At 35.1% G+C, this 23,447-nt stretch overlaps 1 protein-coding gene across 1 annotated transcript; it reads right to left on the bottom strand.

Moving 5' to 3' along the window:
* Nucleotides 1-235: 235 nt before the first annotated feature.
* fam204a (family with sequence similarity 204 member A) lies at nucleotides 236-19,946 on the bottom strand. Its single transcript, XM_051125162.1, has 7 exons — nucleotides 19,511-19,946; nucleotides 19,220-19,310; nucleotides 18,897-18,939; nucleotides 17,819-17,921; nucleotides 14,353-14,442; nucleotides 842-951; nucleotides 236-466 (listed from the first exon to the last, which is right to left on the bottom strand). Exons 1-7 carry the CDS (start codon nucleotides 19,745-19,747, stop codon nucleotides 415-417), a joined length of 726 nt encoding a protein of 241 aa, XP_050981119.1. The 5' UTR covers nucleotides 19,748-19,946; the 3' UTR covers nucleotides 236-414.
* Nucleotides 19,947-23,447: the final 3,501 nt, after the last annotated feature.

Raw genomic sequence — 23,447 nt, forward strand, 5'->3', positions numbered from 1 at the left:
ACCTCCTTACAGCCGACAAATTTCATTTTGCCCAGGCAAATCCTATTGCATATTATCCTGTACATTGCATTAGGCCCCTAATCTCTCCTTTCTCTTCCCTCGCTCCATACCTCCGTGGAGAAAAAAAGCGGCTCCTGATTAACCCACTTACGGCAGTAAATAAATGGTGCGCGCGGCTGTACGCGCCAGATTTAATTATGAGAAAAGAAACAAAAATACATACAATAACGAGCAATAATGGTGTGCTTATGGAATTTATTTAAATATGACCCACAAATCTGAATGAATGACCACAAAACTGATTCAGAAAGAAATTAAATATTCAGTGACAAAAAAAAGATTACCTCTATAAACAATTATCAACATGCCAAATCTTTACTCATCTTTTTAGAAACATTTCAACTGCAATGAACGTCACATGAATCCCATATTGCTTTTGGTTTCCCATCGTTTCTTTGCTTCAAACCTAAAATTACAAAACAAAAATGCATTGAATGTGACAAATTTCAGTTTAAACAATCAGGAATTTTAAAGGAAAATTAGATAAAAGCATTAATACAGATTAGTTTGGTTGCATATAATTGCAGTAAATGCAAAACTGAATCTGAAAAGTGGCTATAAGCTCCCAATGGGCATTCAGAGACCCTCTAAAGGGACTGACTGACCAAAAAGATAAGCAGCATCCGCATACTCATTAGAAAGCTCTAGTGAATACACATGAGTTAACACACAGCAGCATGTCCAGGAAAGAGGGGACATTTAAAGTGTGAAATGCAGAGTGACTTAATGAAACTGCAGGGTATCAGCACCAGAAGAAGAAAAAAAAAAGCAGACAACAAACCCCCAAGCGATTTGCTTCCTCCTTTTTCGGGCTGCCCGGGAAGCCTCGGCTTCCTGTTTGGTGCGGGCGAAGTCACGGCAATCGGCGGCTTGTGCGATTTTCACGGCCAGCTATTGAGAAGGAGACAGAGACAAGCTCCATTAGCTGGAGAAAATCAGTCTGCCTGGCAAAGCTCACCAGCACTGCCAGTGCGTCAAGGTGGTTCTCTAAGAACGCCTCCGGTTCACTTCAGCACGGACGGACACACACGTGCACAAGTTTGGAAAATAAAAAAAATAATTTGCGGTTCATAGATAGAAGTAGGACACCCAACCCTCTGTTCCGGCACTCGGCATGGATGTGCATAATTAATGTTATTATCTCATACACTTAATCTGTTCATCTAAAGAGGACCTTTAATTCTGAAAATTGCAGTGCACGCACTTAGGACGGCGAAATGAATGGAGGAGGGCGAGAGGCGCATGTCAGCGGTATCAGTGAGGGGAAATGTGTGTGGTGTGGCTAGATTAATTCCAATAGCCAGAGTGACACAGAGGGCTCAGGAAACAAAAGGAGAGTCCGGGCCTCTTCCATCACTCCTGGGATGGGTTTATTATTGGACCGCAAGAAACTTTGATAAACACTTGGACAAATCGCAAACCCACTGCTTTTCTCTAGCCTCCTCTGTATTTTTTTCTTCTTTTCGGGAGGGGATATGAGGGTAATTCTTTAGAACAGTGAAAGAACACAATCAGAGGGAACACACAAAAAAAACTCAGTTGGTAATGAGGAAATGTGCCACCATTTGTGGGCTCGGAAAAACCTGGAGAGAGCAAGAGAGTGGAAAAAAATGTTTCAATTATAATTAAGTGGGATAAACTTTATTAGAAAGACTGAAACTAAAATATCTCCTAATGCATGCTGGGATTAGGCAGGTCAGAGCGAGCAGGAAGGAGAAATTAAACTCTAAAGGCTTTTTATCGCCATATTTCAGGAACCAAGGGTGTAAAATGTTCTAATTTGGGATACATTAAAAGCCATAAAGGTCTTTCAAAAAGATTAATGGTACTTTGCTTGGATTTAAGATAAGGCCTTTAGCAGGCTGAGAGAGCGGGGTTCCGGCTGGGCCCTCGAGGCATTCATCTATACAGGCACTTGGAAGATTTGTAAAGGCGTCTGCATAACCTGAAGCTAACACACTATGACAGTTTTTTTAAATCCTTGCCATTTTTTTCGAGGTTTTAAGAGCCATAAATCATGTTTTCTAGCAAGACAGCGCAGAGAGGGAAGTTATAATGGGCGATCATGCCCGTGTTTAGCGCAGATCCGCTCGCAGATAATTCACACCGGGGTGTTTTCGGAGAGGCGCGTTTAAGCGGAATAGGCGCTAAGGCTAAGAGCAGAAAAGCGTGCGCGGATCGCAAACATATGGACAAAAATCAGCATTTCGAAACAACAAAATGTTTTATGTCGGGAGGTTTAAATCTTGAGATTTATCTGCCTTTTCGACACAAGGATTATCCACACGCACCACCAAAATAAAGCCCCCCTTCGCTTCTTCCAGCCAGGACTCCCCAATTTTCACACACATTATATTCAAAGCATTAAAGCTCTTAATTTTTTTTTTTTTTTTAATCAGTCCAGTCTACTATCCACGATTGTCTTTACCAGAGCTCAACGTTAATGTCAAGCAAGTTACCTAGGAGACAGAGCAGATCAAAGAGACAAAAAAAAAAAAAAAAGCTCTCAAATGTCTGATTAATCAAGCCTTGCAAACAGCTTATTTCTTTTAGCCTGCATGCAAGTATGAAAATGAGATTCGGAGCGCAGTACATTGTGCAGATTTGTTCATTCTTATCAGAACAAAGCCGGCGGCAGCTTATTTCATGGATCACTGGCACTGTCATCAGTGTAGCGCAGAGCAGGTGACAGCACTTCTTTCTGTGGCAAGAACAAAATTAGCAAAAAGTCGGCACAAATTAGCCTCTCATATTTTCCGTAATATGACATTATTTTTCATTTACTTTTTTGATCCACTTTTCATGATTTTCCCTCCTTTTTCATCCTTATCCCCCCCCTCCTTTTCCCTCTCTTGTGACTTAGTGCCAAATCCTTTCACATCAAATGCGGGCACAGAGGAAAAATGCAGGGCAGGAAAAAAAGGAATGAAAATCACAATCCAAAAAAGGAAAAAAAAAAGTGGGCTGGGGGGGTGGGGGTAACGTACACAACAAAAAGCGCTTGTGCTCTTTGTTCTAGGTAGTCACACTAAACCTTTCCATATTTCCGTAGGAATTACATTCAGTGCATTTCCATTGTCATTTACCTCTCTTCTCTCCTCTTTAAAGGTATTGTGTGCCATTTACGCCAGTCCAAGGCAAAGCCTTATTTAGTGCTGGGTTTATTTAGCGCCATTAATGACGTGACCTTTGAAAGGTCTGTGAGGGATGAATTCATTCTGCACAGCCCTGTAACTGCAGCGTGGGGCCACTAGGTGGGTTAAGTCAACAGGGGTGTAGAACCCACTTTGCTATGTATAGTAGATCATCGACTGACACAACAGATGCTGTAAAGTAGACCAAAAAAAAAAAAATCAAATAAATTTAAAACGCTAGTCAGTTGCCTGATTTTAAAGTGCTGTTCATTCCTTATAGTTTTAACATTTTTGAGCCTTCCACAAATATGTGACCCTGGACCACAAAACCACTCATAAGGGTCAGTTTTTTTAAAATTGAGATTCATACATCATCTGAAAGCTGAATAATTGGACAGAACAATATTTGGCTGAGATACAACTATTTAAAGACCTGGAATCTGAAGGAGAAAAAAAAAAAAAAAATTGAGAAAATCGCCTTTAAAGTTGTCCAAGTTAAGTTCTTACTTAGCAATGCGTATTACTAATCAAAAATGCAATTTTGATATATCTATGGAAGGAAATGTACAAAATATTTTAATGGAACATCGTCTTCACTTAATATCCTGATGATTTTTGGCATAAAAGAAAAAACGAAAATTTTGACCCACACAATGTATTGTTGGCTATTGCTACAAATATATCTGTGCCTCTTATGACTGGTTTTGTGGTCCAGGGTCACATATATGAAATCAACGGTTGCAATCTATATAACAACGGCTTGCAAACTCCAAGCAGACAAAGCTCTGAAATATATTGATACTATTTAATTTGGGAAAAAAACAGCTTTAATATAAATAAATAAATGATAACACTTTACAATAAGATTCATTAGTTAACATTAGTAAACATGAACTACGAATGAACAATACTTGACATGTTCACTAACATGAACAAACAATGAACAATCATATTTTTATTAACTATCATTGGCTAAGATTAATAAATAGTGTAATGTATTGTTAATTGCTTGTTCATGTTAGTTACTGCATGAACTAATCACGAATCACACCTTATTATAAAGTGTTACCAAATAAATAAATACATATGTTTAGTGGGGAAAAAAAGTCCAATGATTTCCTTGCAGCTGTTTAAAATAGGTTTTAAAAAAATTCTGGAGCTTGCATTCATAACCCAGGCTGTCTCATTCACACCCACATACCGAAAAAGCAAGGTTGCAAACAATTAAAACTCCTACAGTTGTATACTGGCTTATACAAGAGTTGTTACACAAAACATTCACTCCGCAAAATAAGTTAAGACTGTTTATGTGTGGTTTGTACTTCAAGTACTTACTAAATGCTACTAGCTAACATTTAAATTTCCCTCCACAAAATTCATATGAAATGACCAATTGATTAATTGTAGTTTAACAGTTTTTCTCAGTTTTCCCTAGTTGTGTAGTACCGATTTACCAAAAATGAATCAATCAATCATGTTTCTACTGCACAGACAACTAATTTCTACAAAAACCCCATCTTGCCCTTTTAACTTATGGAATATTAACAGAATTACATAGGACCACAAAACCATGTGATGTATGGTGTGTTAGGACAGGCCAATATTTGGCCAAGATACAACTAACTTTAAAATTCTGGAACATAATGTTGCAAAAAAATCTAAATACTGAGAAAAACGCCTTTAAAGTGGTCCAAATGAAATTCTTAGCAATGCATATTACTAATCAAAAATTAAGTTTTGATATATTTACAGTAGGATATTTACAAAATATCTTTATGTAACATGATCCTTACTTAATATCCTAATGATTTATGGCATAAAAGAAATATTGATCATTTTGACCCATACAATGTATTTTTGGCTATTGCTACAAATACACCCGTGCTGGTATTTGTGCTCCAAGGCCACATGTTTGGTGCACAGTGAGAACTAATGACATTTTTTTTGTAGTAATATAACAAATACCTCAATATCATTACTGTATGCTGTTCTGCCATGCTAAACTGGTTTAGTTTCAACAGATATACAAGTAATAATCATGGCTTGCCCTAAAACAACGCCAAGGGAAATCTCAAGAAAACCGCCGCATTGCCTGAATGAAACGAAACAGGCCACGCTCCCGTGACAATACCCTGTGTCATCTACACTAAAGCAGAGGAGACGAAATCCTCTCAACAAAAGTGACATATTGAGAGTCCTACACTTGATATCCTTGTATACAGTGAAAGATCCAGTTAACATAGCTTATCAGTCTCAAGGGGGTGGTGGGGGAAATAAGACAAGGAGTTCCTGTAATCTTGCCACCAACTTGACAAACAGCATTACAAGACATAGAGAGAAGCAGCCTCTCTGAGGGGGATCTAGCTGGAAAAGCTCTCGGTATAATGCGCTTCTCTATGTTCCAGCCCCAATAATCTGATTCCAGATACATAAGACTGTCATCTTCAGGGAACAAGGGAGTGGAAAAAAGTCTGAAAGTTCGCTGGCTTTGTGCGCATTTCATTATCTTCCCTCTTCTGAGCAGGCAAGGCTTATTAGCAAGCTTTGAACTCACACTTACAATAATGTGCCATCAACAGTTTTATAAGCTAATTAGAAAAACAGTTTAATTAATGACTGACTGGCAATAAAATGGCAATCAGGAGAAAAAAAAAGGAAACGAGGGTGCTAAGCTTCCACTACCACCAATTAAGGGCTAATTACAAACAAATTATATATGTGTTTTGCTGTGGGCTTTAATTCGAAAAAAATGGCTTTAATTAAAAGAGAAAACATGCTAATTAATTAAACAGCACAAAAAAATCTACATTGAAAAGTATGCTTTGTCTATCAAGTAATTAATGAAATACAATAATCCAAATGAGATTCCCCAGCATTTGATAAAAGCTTAGGACCCATTTCAAAACCCATTTCAAAATTAATGGGCAAAAATTTAATGTGACTCATCTACAGATATAATAAAAGTTCATTCTGTGATAAATTGCTAATGCTGAAAGAAAATGGAACAAAGAGGACAGTTTTTGCTTAGCAGTTTTCTAGTTGCCAGAGGGGCCCACACAGGAGGAAGAGCCAGTCTGCGTGTTACAGATGAAGAAAAAGGGCTAAAAATATAAATCGTAATGCTCTGAAAGAGCAAAAAATGATTCATTATTAGGTGAAAATAAATAAATACACATACATTACGTTTAATGCAACAAGCCTTTGCAAGCCTGTACAAAAGCCGTCAAACTACTGCATTTTAATTGGATTGGTTTCTAGCAATAAGTTTGACCTAACTACAATAATGGCACGTCAAACAGTATGACACCCCAGTAAAGAACACACAAAGGCAAACTTTCAGAGAACCTTGTCATTAGAGATCTGTATGTTCATTGTTAGAGACATGCTGTATTTCAAAAGCATATTAGAACAAAACCCCAGCTGATTGGTCAGAGATGAAGGCTGCTGATAAAGGAAACGGCAAAGCAACACATTTAATAGGTGTACTAAGGCCACTTCTAATGTATAATCTTGGCTGTGACGCAAAAGAAAAGTAAGCATCCAAGTCGAATAATAAACGTATGTGCCCGTGTTCACAAACTCCCGACTTTATCTTTTCTCGCCCCCTCCAAAAACTCCTTTTCAGACTGCGTCTGTCTTTTAATCATTTTCATATTGTCTGACTCCTGGAGAACTTGAAATGGACGCAGTACCCCCCACCGCTCGAGACCAGAAAGTCTGCGTTTTGAAGTGGTAATGCGGAGCTAATATTTGTGATCAGGGCAGAGAAAAACTGTAGGAAATAATAAAGTGTGACAGTCCTTTGTTTAGTCTTGCTCAGTTCGTCTTTACCACTGAGACTCAGACTGCAGCTCTTGTTATTAAATGCGCTTAGAAGGCTAAACGGAACTCCTTAAAAATAAGTTGGCGCAAGTAATGCATTCTCTACAGGCAAAAGCTGTTCAAAATCAAAACATCTGAATAAAACATGAATCTGAAAAACAATATTTTCAAATCAAAGCTCTGGCATAATCTTTGACATGAAATTGCACTTATCTTAAGCAGTTATTGCACTGTTTCTCTTGTACTAGCCTTTTTGTTGTCCCTAAAGCTAAAAGTGCATTTAATGTAAAGCCAATACATTTAATAAATGTTCACTAACAGAACACAGAGATCTGAACAAATGTGCATCTATTAAAAAACAATATTGTAAATGTCCATTAAAGACTTTAAACTCAAGCACTTATGCCCTTTGGGAACGTATATAAGGCAAAACAGCACAAGACAACTGTATTTTCACAAAGTCAAAATGTTCGTAGCTTTGAAGGTCAGTTAGCTCAAGCATTTTAAACTGGTACCTGTATCTTTTTTTGTGAGGATATGCAGGGAAGAATTTGATAATGCTGTATTTAATTCTGATCAGTTAAAAAGCTTTTACCTTTTACGCAAATGTGTAAAACACTTTGTGAATCAAAAACAAAAGGAAGAGTTAAACCTTCTACAGAATATTTGAATACTCTTTTATGAAAGGAAAATCTCAAAGGAACCTTTACTATCCACATTTGTGTTTAAACACCCAGACAAAGATGAAAGCCCACATATCGCACACTTTTTTAGGATAACTTGAAAGAGGGTTTTAACAAATTTGCTTTAATTGGCAGATTAAAGAAAACAGGGGAAAATATTATCATATGATTAAAAAAAAGCTACACAAGGAAGTAACCAATAATTCCTCTACATTTAAATGTTTCCAAACAGGAGATTTTTATATATAAAAAATAAAAACTTTGTTGAGTTGAGAGAAAAGGGAAAAAGATTTATCCTTAAAGATAAATGGGTTATGACCAAAAAAATCAAATTAAAGGGGCTTAAAAAAATATCACAAGACCTTTAGTGTATCACTATGTCATTGGATTCTTAACACTTTAATTTAACGCTGTATTAGCATGTAAACATATTACAGAATGTATGATATTTCATATATCAGTAGACAAATATTATTAGAACCTTGAAATTGAGGCTTGCCACAGTTGGGATTATTGACTCTTTAGTTGTTCATTGCATTATTTTAAACAGCTGTGTCTGCAACAACATTTATCCTGGGCAGAGTGCTCTGTGGCCGCACGGAGCGCTGTGATAATGAATACTAGCCGGATTAGAAATTAGGGCATAAAATGCTTCACTAATATCCAAATTGCCCCCAAGGACCCGTGAAACGGGGCAACCAATTTCTCTGTTTATCTAGAGTTTGTGTTTCATTCACAGGAAATGTTGCATGATAGAAGGTTGCGTTTTGATTACATCAATTTAGTCAAAAAAAAGAGATCAAAGCACAAAATAAAAGAGCTGTGGCCTAATAGTTAGCACATATGGATTCAGATTTGGTTTGCAATATTCCACCCTCCTGTCCTTGCATTACTCTCCTCTAAACAAAAGTGGTAAAAAAAAAAAAAAAAAACAACTACTGAATCATTTTTTTAATAATAATAATAATAATAATAATACTTTTATTCAACAAGGACCCTTTAAATTAATCAAAAGTGACATTAAAGATATACTTTCAATATTCAAAAAGTCTGCGTAAAACAAACAGTAAAACAAACAGTTCTTTTGAACTTTCTATTCATCAAAATTAAAAATCTTCTTTTTAAAATATTAATATACTTACAGTTGAAGCCAAAAGTTTACATACACCTTGCAGAATCTGCAAAATTTTACCAAAATAATAAGCATCATACAAAATGCATGTTATTTTTTATTTAATACTAACCTGTATAAGATTTTTCACATAAAAGATATTTACATATAGTGCACAGGAGAAAATAATAGTTTACAAAAGCTAGATTTTTAATACCGTATTGTTACCTGAATGAACCACAGCTGTGTTTTTTTTGTTTAGTGAAAGTTGTTCATGAGTCCATTGTTTGTCCTGAACAGTTAAACTGCCCGCTGTTCTTTAGAAAAGCCCTTCAGATCCAACAGATTCTTTGTGTTTTTTTTTAGCATTTTTGTGTCCAAAAATGACTGTATGATTTTGAGATCCATCTTTTCACACTGAGGGCAACTGAGGGACTCATATGCAACTATTAAAGAAGGTTCAAACGCTCACTGATGCTCCCAAAGGAAACCCAATGCATTAAGAGCCGGGGGTGAAAACTTCTGAATTTGAAAATCAGGATAAATTTAATTTATTTTGTTTTCTGAAGAACATGCAAGTATCTTTTGTAGCTTCTGAAGGGCAGTACTAAATGAAAAAAAAAAAGATTATATTTAGGCAAAATAAGAAAAATGCACATATCTCCATTCTGTCCAAAAGTTTTCATCCCTGGCTTTTAATGCATTGTTTTCCCTTCTAGAGCATTAGTAAGCATTTAAACCTTCTGTAAGAGTTGCATATAAGTTGCAACAATCATAAGTCATTGATGGAAAGGGTTCAAATACACAAAAATGCTAAAAAACCAAAGAATATATTGGACCAGAATGATTTTTCTGAAGTACAGCAGGAAGTTTAACTGTTCAGGACAAACAAGGGACTCATGAACAACTATCACTACACAAAAAAACACAAGCTGTGGATCAATTAGACAGCAACACATTATTAAGAATCAAGCGTACGTAAACTTTTGAAGAAGGTTATTTTTATAATTATTTTCTTTTGTGGACAATATGTAAACGTCTTTGATGTGAAATATCTTATTCAGGTCAGTACTAAATTATGAAAAAGTATGATCCCTCTTATTTTTGTAAAATAATTAACATTTTGCAGATTCTGCAAAGTGTAAACGTTTGACTGTAGGTAGCTACAGTCGCACATACATTCAGCCATAATGTATGGCTATAATAACAAACGGTGCAACTCATGTACCTAAATCTGAAAGCCTTCACATTTCAGAAATGATCTTCCATGTGTGCAATCTCTTCTGTCATTGCACAACCCACAATGATGTTACCCTAAAACTTTGGATAAACAGAACATGCAAGTATCATCTCATCTTGGGATATTCCCAGAAAATCTTCAATACCGAAATCTCCCTGAGAGACGCTGAATCAATCTATAGAGCATTAGGGACATGTCCAGCAGATGACAAATGCACATTACCTGGTGAAAACTGTAATTTACAGTCTTTAGCAACGAACAAATAAAGCAGCTAACAGTGGCATTACTGCGTAGCGACTGCCAGTGTTCTGTCAGAGGCAGACTTCAGCTGTCTGGCTGAGCGAGAGATTCGAGACTGCTAAGTCTGCTCAAATCCACTGATGCTATAAGAAGCTTTCTGTGACAACATGGTCCTGGTAAGTCAATCAAAGACGAAAGCCATGCAGTTTGTATTTGTGTTTTTACCTGCAAGCCATGCCAAACTAATAACGCAGCCTGCTATAATTACTATAGCAGTGTTATTTGATAAGAGGCACCAACCTTAAACATTTCAGTTCTGTCATTTGCAAGCATTTAGACAGCATGATGGCATCTCTGAAATGCTTTACTTGCTTTTGAAGTCTAGATAAACTCTCTGTGAAGGAATGCTTAAATCTGCCATTCTCAAGCAAACAAAAGAACAAAGGCGAGGGCTGATTTAGCCGTGTGGCATCACAATGAAGCCCATGTAATGATGAAATGTCTCCGAGAATGGTTTCCAAAGAAACTGTTATTACGTCTCCGTCTACCTGGGAAAGAAACAGATAAAACCACAAAGATACTCCAGAGATAAGCGTAAGTGGCATCTGTATGGATTACCGCGTAAAGACTCTCAAAAGAAAATTGCCTAAACCAAGGGCCTGTTGTTGGCATTACCGAGCTATTTAATGCTTGTTCCCATGGCGCTACGCTTGTTAGGAGCATGATTATCACCTTGCTTTCAACTGATTCAGATCAACAATCAACAGCATCACAATATGATTTCATTAGTGCGGAGTAAATGGTGTCATTTTCGCATTTACACCAAGAGAAACAGAAGCTGTAATTGATTACGTAGGAAAGTAATATTTGAGGTTAACACGATTAACGCTGCTCCACCCAATTAGATGGATGGGAGAGCTTTATCGAAGCATGACCTGAGACTGTTTTATCCACAATAAACTATAAAATTAATCTTAATAGAAAATTAATTATTGTACAAACTGAAGACACATTTTAAAACAGGAATAGCAAATCACAAAAAGGGATTTACAGAATGAGTCCTACAAACCATTTAATTAATCTAAATATAAAGTTAATAAAAGAAGATTAATTAGCGCTTTATGCAATATATCATAAGATAACTGCACGATGAAATAAAGCTTGTTCATTGTTTGTTTGCAGACTGACACCTGCTATATATATCCTAACAGGGTAATTTCTGGGATTCTGTGCCTTTTGTGTATCCACGGTAAAGATCACAATATTATCGCCTTTTCACCATCAAATTTAAAGTTGTCTTTGACGTAGATAACACCTTTTGAACTTTAAACATATATATTTTTTTTTTCATAATTCTAAACATTTTACAGTATTTTAAACCACCAAATATCACATTTTTTCTATGTCCCCAAGCCTGTGTCTGCCATTTTGATGTTGAATAAAACACTTAATGAGTGATTTGATTTTTTTTGTTTTTTTTTTTTTTAGATTTTTTCTAGGGCTGTCAGTCAATAAATTTGACTGTGAAAATACCCACATTTGATTCAACATAAAATTTACTACATATAAACATTCTGGCTGCAACGGCCTAATGTATACTATGGAACATAAAAGAAGATCATTTGAGAAACATCGCAAGTTTTTTGTTCATATAATGAAAGTCATGATAACCAAAACAAGAATAGCAATAGTCTTCAAAATACTTTTTTTTATGTTCCACAAAAGAAAGGTTTGAAACGACATGAGGGTGAGTAAATGATGACACTTTTTTAAGTGAACTATCCCTTTTGTGTTTGTATTTTTACTATGACTATTATTTTATTTTAATGAAATGATACTCTAAATAAGAAACTAAATCTGCCAGCAGGTATGAATCGGCCTTTGAATCATTGATTCACATGTTTTCGTTCAAAACGCGGATTCATTCAGAAACTAAACACCGCTGTGCTGCTTGGAGATGCACAACAATTCTGCTATGGCTTCAAACGTAATACATTCTCTGCAAAACTGAGCAAAAACACATTTTTGTGTTTATAATACAACACAATACCAACTTCTTATTTACTGAACTGTTGTAAAAAAAAAATATTATTTTAGCTTGTGATAGATTGGGACAAAAGCGCGCACGTCATAGGCCTATTGCCCATGTGATATTGTGTGATATGTGATATATATCACTATGAGACAAAACAAAACATAAAGGCATAACTGCATTTATGCAGTTGTTGCCCTGTAATATATTTGTCAACAGTCAACTATATGAAATATAAGATGATGTATAGGTCTGGGAGTGGGGTCAGCACGTTAACTATGTTCAAATATTTTAATCGCGTTATTTTTTCCATAACTAATTAACTAAGAGAACGCATTAACCCGATAGCCCTAATTTTTTCATATTGTTTGCTATTTCAGTAATAGTTTTCTCTAACGTATATGTACTTTCCAAGTATTAAATTCATAAAAAAAAAAATTTAATTAAGTTTTTTTTTTTTTTTTACCTTGTTCCTTTAAAATATTGTCCACCCTGTTATATTCAACTACTAGCCCTTTAAATGAAAGTTGGAAAAAGGAAATTACATTAGGATATATCGAATGGCTGACATTTCCTTCGAGGGAAAACCTCTTTGTTAATTGTCTGTTTTTACTTATTTTATCTTTCCAGTCTGATGTGGTTAATGTCAACGTGTCCAACCTGTTAATAGGAATATGAAAAAATTAAACAGAAATACTTATTTGTAAAAGTAGCATTAAAAAAAAACACTCAATTCTTTATTTGACAGGCCTTCTGTGTTAGCATTTTTAGCTCAGACTAAGTGTAGTGGAAGATTTTAGGTCAAAATGTTAGTGTCCAGTCCACCCTGTTAAGTCAGAAAACCTAACAGGGTGGACACATTTAGTGTGCATAGTGATAGTGACAACAATTGATGTTTAAGTTGAAGTAGTAGTGTATTTAAACGTTATTACATTTTCCATATTGTTTTCACCACAAACAAAATTAGTATTGTAATTAGCTGTATATCTCTTAAAGAATGTCCATACATTTAAATCATAAATCTTTCAAACTGTTATTCATTAGTCCCTAACATGGTGGACATTTTTGATTGAATTTGGCACATAATTAAATTTATATACCTAAGGTTGACCAAAATGATTTTTCACATGTTTTACATATATCTACAGAATAATTGATTTTAAAATAATGTGTTTCATTCATTCAAGTGTTATGACGTCCAAAAGGCACCGAAGACTAGGACTGACCCAACAACACAATACAATAAAAAAAAAAATTTTTTTTTAGAATTGTTCTGTTGCCGGACCACATCTGTAATGAAAAACACTTGGTTTGGGGCGGAGTGACATAAGAAATCTAAATCATATTCGCAAAAGAATTGTTTTCTATAAAAAAGCTTACCGAATATGTAGGTAAGTGAACTGGAAGCACATTCCCAAACCTTTTCTGTACTAAACTGTTTAAGGTTGACAGTGAACATCAATTCCATGCAGTAATGCTGAAATCAAAGCTTAGGCCGGAATTTAGCGGAATGCATTTCAGATTCCATTGAATCAAAGTTGCGAGGCTTAAAAATATTGCCCGCTATGATTGCCCCAACTTCAGAAAAGTTGAATGTCTTTTTAACTGCAATTACAGCTGTGCGAATGTTACATTTTCTGCCAAATTAGCTTGGAAGCGCTTGATCCTGCGTACACTCCTAAAACGTGTCTTTTTAAAACTGCAGGCACTGTATTTAGGTACGAGCTCACTTCAAAGGTGTAAAACTGGCACCTTGAAAATGTTTTAGCGCTCGGGTTGAAAGCATTGTAGCCTTCATTAAAAGGCAGAACCGAAAGTTCTATAGACACTGCCGTACTTCAAACTGGGGGAGGGCTTTCCATTAACTTTAGTGTAAAAGGGTTGCAAGACTTTCTGCCCAAGTCGAATGATGTGTGTGCGTGTGTGTGTTTGTAGCTTCTGTGTCTTTGCAGGCAAAATGGCCGCAGACCCATTAGCTCAATTTGTCACAGTTGAAGCGCCCCCCGAGATGGCTTATCTGGGCAACATACCTCTCGAGTAGCAAGTCTGTCACTCAGTTCTTCCGCCTTCCCATAGTCCCCTTCAGCGATGGAACTCTCTATGCTCTTTTCCAGGCCTGACTGAAGATGAGAAGGAGGGAAATAAAATGAAGTGATTTTCAAATAGAAAGAGAAGGATGAAAAAAAAAAAAAAAAAAAAAAAAAAAAAAAAAAATCAAAGAGTAACTTAAAAACTCCCTCGGGCATTCTTTTTAATATGATTGCCATTACAACAAATATGTAGATTTCCTCTCATAAATGAAAATCGTTGGTTGATTAAATATTAGGCAAAAAAATCTGTCTAGCCACAGGAGGTTACCAAACATAAATGTTGGTCTTTAATTAGATATTTCCATCAAAGCAGCAGGACTGGTGGAGCAGGGCTCTCTGTCTGCTACTATGGATCTTCATAACACAAATCCCAAAACAAAGACACAACATTCTCATTTTCTACAAATTTCAGCATTTCTAGATGTGCTTGTTGCTCTTTTGATCCAAAAAAAAGCTGTGAAATACCAACAATCCATACATGGAATTACACCGAAGAAAGTAATTTATTCCTGAGCTAATGTATATTCCATACTGTGATTTCAGAACGGTTCATATAATATTCATTCTGCTTAGGTAAACATTTCAGAGGACTGTTCCAATCAGCTTCACACACAACTCTATTAAAATGTATTTTCACACCATATGCTCAGCCCTTTAATAATGTTTAATCCAAAATAGATATAGCCTTTGAAAGTGAGGAAAAATGGGGAAGCAGAGCTGTCTAATTTAGCAGGACAACTGGATATATATAATCAAAACAATATTTTAACTCAATAGCCCAATATTTTAACTTGCTAATGCAAAATTATTTGAGCTCGACGTGAAACGATATGGACAATTGAATTAGCAGCGTTTTCCTACTTAAAACAAATTACATTTGCCAACATTCTGCTTACATGACAATTTACAAATTAAAATAACGGCAAAAACTGTTTTGAGTTAATGCTGCAGAATGATAAGTAATATGCATTAGTGCAAAATTGGCTTGAAGTTACAAATGAATTAGTTCTGTTTACAAAGCTTTGCACTTAAAGAGACTTATTTATAGAAAATTTAATCAGGAAATTCCTGCATGACGAAATTAAATTATGAGCCAATGTACAAAGTCAGCTTTCTTAAATCATTCCATATTCTCTCACATATTCTGCTCTCATCTCACAAGGAACAGACTGAATTCATATACTGTAAGAAGACTGCTTTAAATGAAACTGAGCTGTACAATATCTAAGCAAACCTGTGCAGGCACCACAGACAAACATCTATTGCTGCTAACAGCTATAGTGACCAACTCACCGCCGATAAAATTGTAATTTTTTTTTTTTTTTTCCCACAAATATTGATTTCATGCAGAGAAAGAAAGGTAAGCAACACTGCTTCCTACACAAAGGGCACTTTTCCTTAATTCTTTAACAGAATGCATTATAACTGCTTCTTAATGATTTAATGGCTCTCTAATTTATTCATTTATTTTTGTAAAAATAAATGAAGATCAAAAAATATGGATCTCTAATTTATTTATTTTTGTAAAAATAAATGAAGATCAAACAATATTACAAAAAACATTTAGAACTTTTTTTAAATCATATTTTCAGTTCATGTGTTTGAATATCAGAACTGTTTTTTTTTGTTGTTGTTTTTTTAATTATGACTTAACAGTAGGTTTGTTGTGATTATGATGTTTGTTTTGATTTAGAAATTCATTGATTTTGAATATTGATGTGAGAGTAATAACATTTTTCCACATTTCATTTTAGATATTTGAGAATTTTACAACACTTTACAATAAGGTTCATTAGTTAACATTAACTACATTAGTTAACTAATAACAAAATACTTCTACAGCATTTATTAATCTTAGTTAATGTTAATTTCATCATTTACTAATGCATTATTAAAATTACAAGTTGTGTTTATTAACATCAGTGAACAATGAACAACCGTATTTTATTAACTGACATTAAAAAAGCTTAATAAAAAGTGTAATAAATGTATTGTTCATTGTTCGTTTATGTTAATTAATTAATCACCTAATGTTAACAAATGACACCTTACTGTAAAGTGTTACCAAGTGTTACAAATTCTCAAATGTGACCCTGGACCACAAAATCAGTCATAAGGATCAATTTTGTGAAATTGAGATTTATACATGATCTGAAAGCTCAATAAGCTGAAATAAGCTTTGATGAAATAAGCATTGATGTATGGTTTGTTAGGATAGGACAATATTTGGCCAACATACAACTTTTTGAAAATCTGGAATCTGAGGATGCAAAAAATAACAATAAAAATCTAAATATTAAGAAAATCACCTTTAAATTTGTCCAAATTAAATTCTTAGCAATGCATATTACTAATCATAAATTAGGTTTTGATACATTTACACATGTATACATGTACATCTACATTAAACATGATCTTTACTTAATATCCTAAAGATTTTTGGCATAAAAGAAAAATTGATCATTTTGACCCATACAATGTATAACGTATTGCTACAAACATACCCGTGCTAACTGATTTTGTGGTACAGGATCACAAATATAAAAAAAAAAAAAAAATAATAATAAAAATTGTAAAATGTCCTAACCCACACATATCAATAATCAAACCCATGATCAAATCTTTATTCCAATTCCAAACATGGGATAAATGTTTAAACAGTTTGGAAAAGTTTTTCAAGATTTCAAGTAGTCAAAGTTGCCCCTAAAAGAACAAACACCCATTAACATCAGTTAAACATCTGTAAAATATCAAATATGGAAGTGCTATGAAACAAACAGTGATTCTACAGCAACATTTTTAACAAAATGTGAAACTCATATTGAATCCCAACTTCACTGTGCTGGATTCAAAAGTGGGTAAAACTAAAAAAAGGTCCACTTACAGAGAACAAATAAAGGCATATGCTGTTCAGTATATTGTTTATGCTGTTTCACAACATGTGATGCCCTTTCAGCATCTGAGTGGGAAAAATCTTCATGTCACATTTGTTACAGAAGCTGTCCAGTTTATTTGATTTGCAAGCGTTCCCCTCCCTATCACTGAATTACAGCATTACAGAGAGCTCTTGACTCCATTGTGCTGTGGCTTTCAATGGAGAAATCCACCTCATATAAGAAATATTAAACACCAACCAGAACAGACAGTGCAGCTACATCCTCATGTCAAGATTAAGGTAATCTCATCATTAAATATAATATGATCTATTCTGTTATGCTCAGTGTCATGTGGAAGAAAAGACGCCTCCTCGCTCTGTCTTTCACGTTTGATAGAGGAAACAATTACGAGTTACACATACAGTAGGCACAGAACAGAGAGAGGCAGTGGGATAAAAATGCTTTCAGCATCAGAGTGGAATTAGGACACCCACAGAGTGCTAGAGGAAGATGGCGGAAATCATTGTTACCATGAGAGGAGGTCTGTTACAAGGAGGCGGCTTGAGTCTATCATTGATGCCAAAATACTGCGTGAGCTCTTTCCAGTGCCCCTCCTGTTTCTCTTTGGGCTCCCTGGGCAAAGACACAGAATGACAAGTCTTGCTGTTTATTATTATTCTTATTACCATTATTCACTCCAGGACTAGCATGTATACTTTGTGAGATTCAATTATTTATGCACACATCTCTTTTTGCTATAACTGGTGGATTAGAGAGACTAATATATGCGTGTTTAGTGAAATAGGCACGAGGTTTCAAATATGAAGAATTCTGTACTAAGATGAGACATGTTTGTTCCCCTCCTTTCCCTCAAGGCAGCAATGATTTAAAAACTAAGCATCAAACCGCTGTCGATTTTGTAAAGGGTTAGAAAAAAACTGAACTCCATTCACTAAACAACTATGGACCACACACTACCAGACTTTTCAAGTAGTTCCAAACACAATAAACTCATGCAGAAACATGAGCCTTGTTGCTTGGAGATTCACGACATATGAAAACAATATGTGCTCTAAAATCAGTTTGATGTTTGATATTCTCCGATGGGATAGAATCAAAGTCCAGCGATAAAAAATGTGTTATCTGTGCCCATCATACGCCTATTATACGCTACGTGATTCAGCTAAATCTGTCAACTCCAATCTGTAATTGTGAAAAAAAATCTGCAAAATTGTGAAGTATATTCCAGCCTACAGTTGTTTTTTTGGAATATGTGATTGTGAATTTAAATCGCATCACAACCCCGTTTACTTCAGATAGGAGGCAATATTTCTGACATTAGTCAATGAACAAAAAAATCATTTCAGAAGTATATTTGAATTTAAAATCACTAAAATGTGAGGAGAGATGAATGATTAATATGAAGTGTTCAGTACATATTGAAAAGTAATTCAGTCAAAGCCTAAAAACATGTGTTTCAGCTTTGAGTTGTTTACACAACATCTCTCATAGTCTCTCATGACCTGCTGACTAATGTACTGATTTTGATGAATGATCTATTATGGAAATCATCATTGTCTTGGAGCAAACTATAATTGTCCATCATACCTTTCCTGCTCAATGTCACACTTCTGTGTCCCACCTGTTTGAGCTGGAAAAAACAAAATATGTTAACAGATTGCACGTAATAAAAGTATGCTCAAGCATTACGGCATATGAGAAAGACAACGACGTCTGTGGATTATATCAGGTCTACTGTAGTAAATCCTACTGGACACCCATGTTTAACCCTAACGACCTACACAAATTGCCTAGCACTGTGATTGCATTAGAAATTTCTTTAAAACAAATCAACACAGCTGGATGAATAAATAGAATACTGTAGGAGATGAGCACTGGTAGATAATGAGAAGAAAACTTGTTGTAATGACCTTTCTTGTGGCGTCTTTTTCTTTTCCGCTTTTCCGTTTGTGGTTCTCTTATTCTCTGATCTTCTTTTGTTCTCTGGAGTTCTTTGAACTTCTGCAACAATACCAAAACAGTGCTTTTAAACAGTGATACTAACATAATCATTAAAAAATCAATTCTGAATGTACCAAATGCAAATTGCTTTACTTTCTACTGCCCAATTAAATCAAAAATACATAATTTGATCACTACATGATATGCACTCTCTGACAATACTGCATGCATGCATGTATAACTACAGTAGATCCACGTACTTGCCACTTATCCAAGGAAACTCCAGGAAGACAATCATCCCCAAATGCATCATTGTGCAAACCGGTTTTTGTATTATGACATTCAACCTGTACACAAGCTGAATGTGGCTCTGTGTCTGACTGACGTGAGAGCTGTTCGCCTTGTCTGTTTTCTGCTGTTAACGTTACTTCTTCATCAGCATCATCAGAGCTCAGGTCAGCCTCACTGAGACCCGGCGGCAGAAGTCCACTGTACATATTAAATCTGGCGAATTATCAAAAACGCGCCCTTTGTAGACATCCGCATTATTCTCTGCCACAAAACGGCGGTGATTATGTTTAAAGCAAATATATTATTAAATGCGACGGAGGATTTAACGATATCATAATAAATCGGAGAACTACACCAACAACTACATGACGCTTACTGTTGCCTTCTTTATTTCCGCATTTTGAACATAGAGCTTCGTGATTGGAACCGCGGAGGAGCGATAACTGTAACAAAAACGCTGATTGGTCACTTTAATCTTATTATGAAAGTGGGTCCTCCCCTTTACAAAATAGTGGCGGCTGCTGTTCTGTGTAATGATGAATGACAGTTCACTGTTAATATTATTGCTAAATTTTTCCAGCTCTGTATAAATTTGCTTTTTAACCACGGTCTTTTCCCAAATTATGATATGAAAATCAAATGTGAAGATTATATATTTTATCAAGTACAATATAATATCAAGTCTAGTGTTTACAGTATGTCAAGAAAATATCAAGTCAAGTATATCAAGTCTATGTTTAACATTTATTCCTTAAAAACTTTGGGAGGTTTATTATTTCTGGTGATAAACTGCTTACAACCTAACAAACACCCACACATTTTATTATTTGTGAAATAAGTATCTACTGTTCTGAATTTAATACTTCAACCAACAATAAAACAAATAAAAATACTATAGATCTACTTTTTTATGCAGTAACAGCACATTTTAAGTTAGGAATAAGTAACTTATTCAAACATAGTTGTATGCCAGGTCAGTTATGAAAAATATATATATATTTTCTTTTCACTTTTTTTTTTTTTTTTTTACAAATGGCAAACTAAAACACAATTGCTCATGTTTTCCAGAGTGATAAGAATGTTCTTATATGAGCAATGTCTCCCAATTTATTCAGACAGCTGAGGGCATCACCACATTATCATTCAAATGATTAGCATGCTAATCTTGTTTAGCCTGTGGCATTGGCAGACGAAAACACTGATGCTTAAATTGCTTATTTATATCAAATAACATCAGTTTTCTGTTTTGTTGCTAAATAGGGGTGGGCTTTGTGCCTAATTGCAAAACCACCTATTTACTTAAATGATTTATTTAGTGTGCACAGATTCTGAGGCAACAAGCTCATTTGTATTGTCATAATGTCAGAAATTTTCATCAGTATAATTTCTGCTTGTTATGCCTCCAGCGGGGGTGCCACTAGTTTTGAATGTGCCCAGCAATTTATCTCTCCTGCTTGTTCTCATTTGCTCTCCCTCGCTCTCTCTCTCATTTGTCCCTTCCACACTCTCTATCTTTGCCTCTACATGTATGTTCTGTAACCTGTAGTGAATATGAAATGCCCCTCATTTGCGCTCACTGCCCCTTTAGTTGAGTTTATGTTAAGCATGACCTTCTTGCATGAGTATTTATTGACCTTTTATCCCTGTATATGTGTGTGTATATGTATATATGTATATATATAGAACAGTATAGCAGACTACTTACATAAATATATTTTATATATATATGCATATATATTTAAATTTACATATTTAGTTTTATAATGAAAGCTGTCCAGTTTTAATTGCGTTGGGCAAAACATATAAAGCAATACAATGACGAGTAAGAGATGGAAAAATTAACTTAAAAAAAAGACTCTTTTATACTATATTAGATACCTTTTAACATTATTTTTCCCAAAAATAAAATGATGTATGGATAATTAAGTAAACCCCTGTTGCGTCAGTCCAGTCCAGTTCATCCTGAAATATTACTAACAATATTTAAGTCATTCTTGCATTTTTAAAAATAAATAAAGATTTCAAAGCAAAAAGACACATGCCATGACCTAGGGGTGAACTATCAATCAGATGTCCTGCGAAGTTTCATCATTTTGATAATTAGGGACCTAAAAAATTCATGTATCAGATATCATACTGTAGGCTTTATAGAGTTGTATTTTTCATTACTGTATGTCCTTAAAAACATCAGTTCATTCAAAATCAAGAACTTTATGTAAATATGATATGATGGGGCTTAAGTCAGCAAGATATATTAAACTTCACTCTACGTAGCCCACATCCTCACCATTGCAAACTGATACCACCCGCCTCACAGTTAATACCAATTTAATTATGTGACAACTCAATGTCAAAGGCAGCTAGAACTTTTAAAGGTAATTTGGTAGTGTCATATATCACTGATTTACTAGTGTCAGAATTATGTTTATTCCTGTTTTTTTACGTTATTACAAGACATTTTGTTCTCCCTACACTGGCACTTTTGTTTGGGCTCCTGATCATTATTTCTGTCATTTATTATTTATTTAGAGTTTGTTGTTTAAAACTTGGAAACCCTTATTAGTTTTGGTTAAAGCGGAAAAGAGGTGGTAAGTGTGGTGAGATAAACTAATCATCTCAAAGCCTTAATTATTAGTATCTTACTGTGACAGGCTGTATTTTTTTTTTTTTTCCCAAGCCAGCCAAGTTGAACCTCAAATGAGGAAGCGCATGTCTGAGGAAAGAGTAATAATTTTAAGTCATCTGGATCTGGCTTGGGGTGGCAGAATTCATTAGAGCAGATTAGCTGAGTGTGTACAAAGTAAATGAGATATCTAATACTAGCCAACACGGAGGTCCAGGGATTCCTCATTTAGCTCCGAATATGAGAAACCATGTTAAGAGGCGATTATATATAGCTTGACTTCTGGACTGGCTATATGCCTGTTTTCCTGTGCATTTGGCCCGATGGTGCGCTCTCGTATTTAATGACCCTTGACTTTTAGCCTCCGTGTGTACCGTGTAAAAAGCGGCCAGCGCCGCAGCACGAGGGAGGAGGAAGAGGAGGGTGACACCCAGATGAGATTATTCACTGTTAGCCTGACAGGGCAGCCAGCTGAATTGTTTTTGAGAGAGAAGCGAGGGAAGCTAATTATGAGTTTAAGAAGAAGGTTGAAGGAAAAAAAATAATAAGATTACAAAGAATAATTTGCAGATATAATTACACCAAAATTGGGTACACACAATCGTCAAATACATGTATTGCTTGACCTGGGTGAGCCAGTGAAATAAATCCTTCTTCTATAGCCTTTGTTAATTTGTTTTTATCATCTCCAAGTGGTGTTTGTGCAGGCAGTGCAATTTGCATGTGTAATTCCACTGTGCAAATTGACAACAAGTAGATAATTCTGGGAAATGGGCTAGTTGCAAGGCCCTAGCTATCTTCCTGTGCCGATTCATTTTGAGGAACTGCTGAGGCATGAAACTCATACATCAACTATTTCCTGACAATGCTCAGACTTATTGTCCCCTAAAATGTCATTACAGCCATTATTTATGGAGTTAATTCATTTATTAAACCATATTTACGCAGACAGAATGTCACATTGTGTCCATCGTCCAGAATGACGCCTTTAATGATGATTTTAACACATTTTCTCTTTTAAATTCTGCCAGAAAGCGAAAGCACAAAGTGGTTTTGTTTTTAATGTCAAGACTTAGCTACTGTTGAATGGAGGTAATATAGAAAAACACAAACCTTATAATAGCTGAACGTAGGTAGACATTTAAAATAGCAATATAGCCTACATGTGATACAGAATTTATGTATTTAAAGGATTGAAAGATAGTATAGAGCGCTGTATTGAATTATAGTACAATACACAATATATTTAGTAATTTAGCGTTATGTGTAACAAGGTGCTCCTT

The sequence above is a fragment of the Labeo rohita genome, chromosome 13 (genome assembly GCF_022985175.1).
Source record: "Labeo rohita strain BAU-BD-2019 chromosome 13, IGBB_LRoh.1.0, whole genome shotgun sequence".
Taxonomy (NCBI): Eukaryota; Metazoa; Chordata; class Actinopteri; order Cypriniformes; family Cyprinidae; genus Labeo; species Labeo rohita.

Coding starts and splice junctions, on each gene's coding strand:
- fam204a (XM_051125162.1), bottom strand. CDS start 19,747: ATGTACAGTGGACTTCTGCCGCCGGGTCTCAGTGAGGCTGACCTGAGC. Junction 19,311..19,510: donor TTTCCTTGGATAAGTGGCAA/GTACGTGGATCT, acceptor GTATTGTTGCAG/AAGTTCAAAGAACTCCAGAG. Junction 17,922..18,896: donor TGTGACATTGAGCAGGAAAG/GTATGATGGACA, acceptor GTCTTTGCCCAG/GGAGCCCAAAGAGAAACAGG.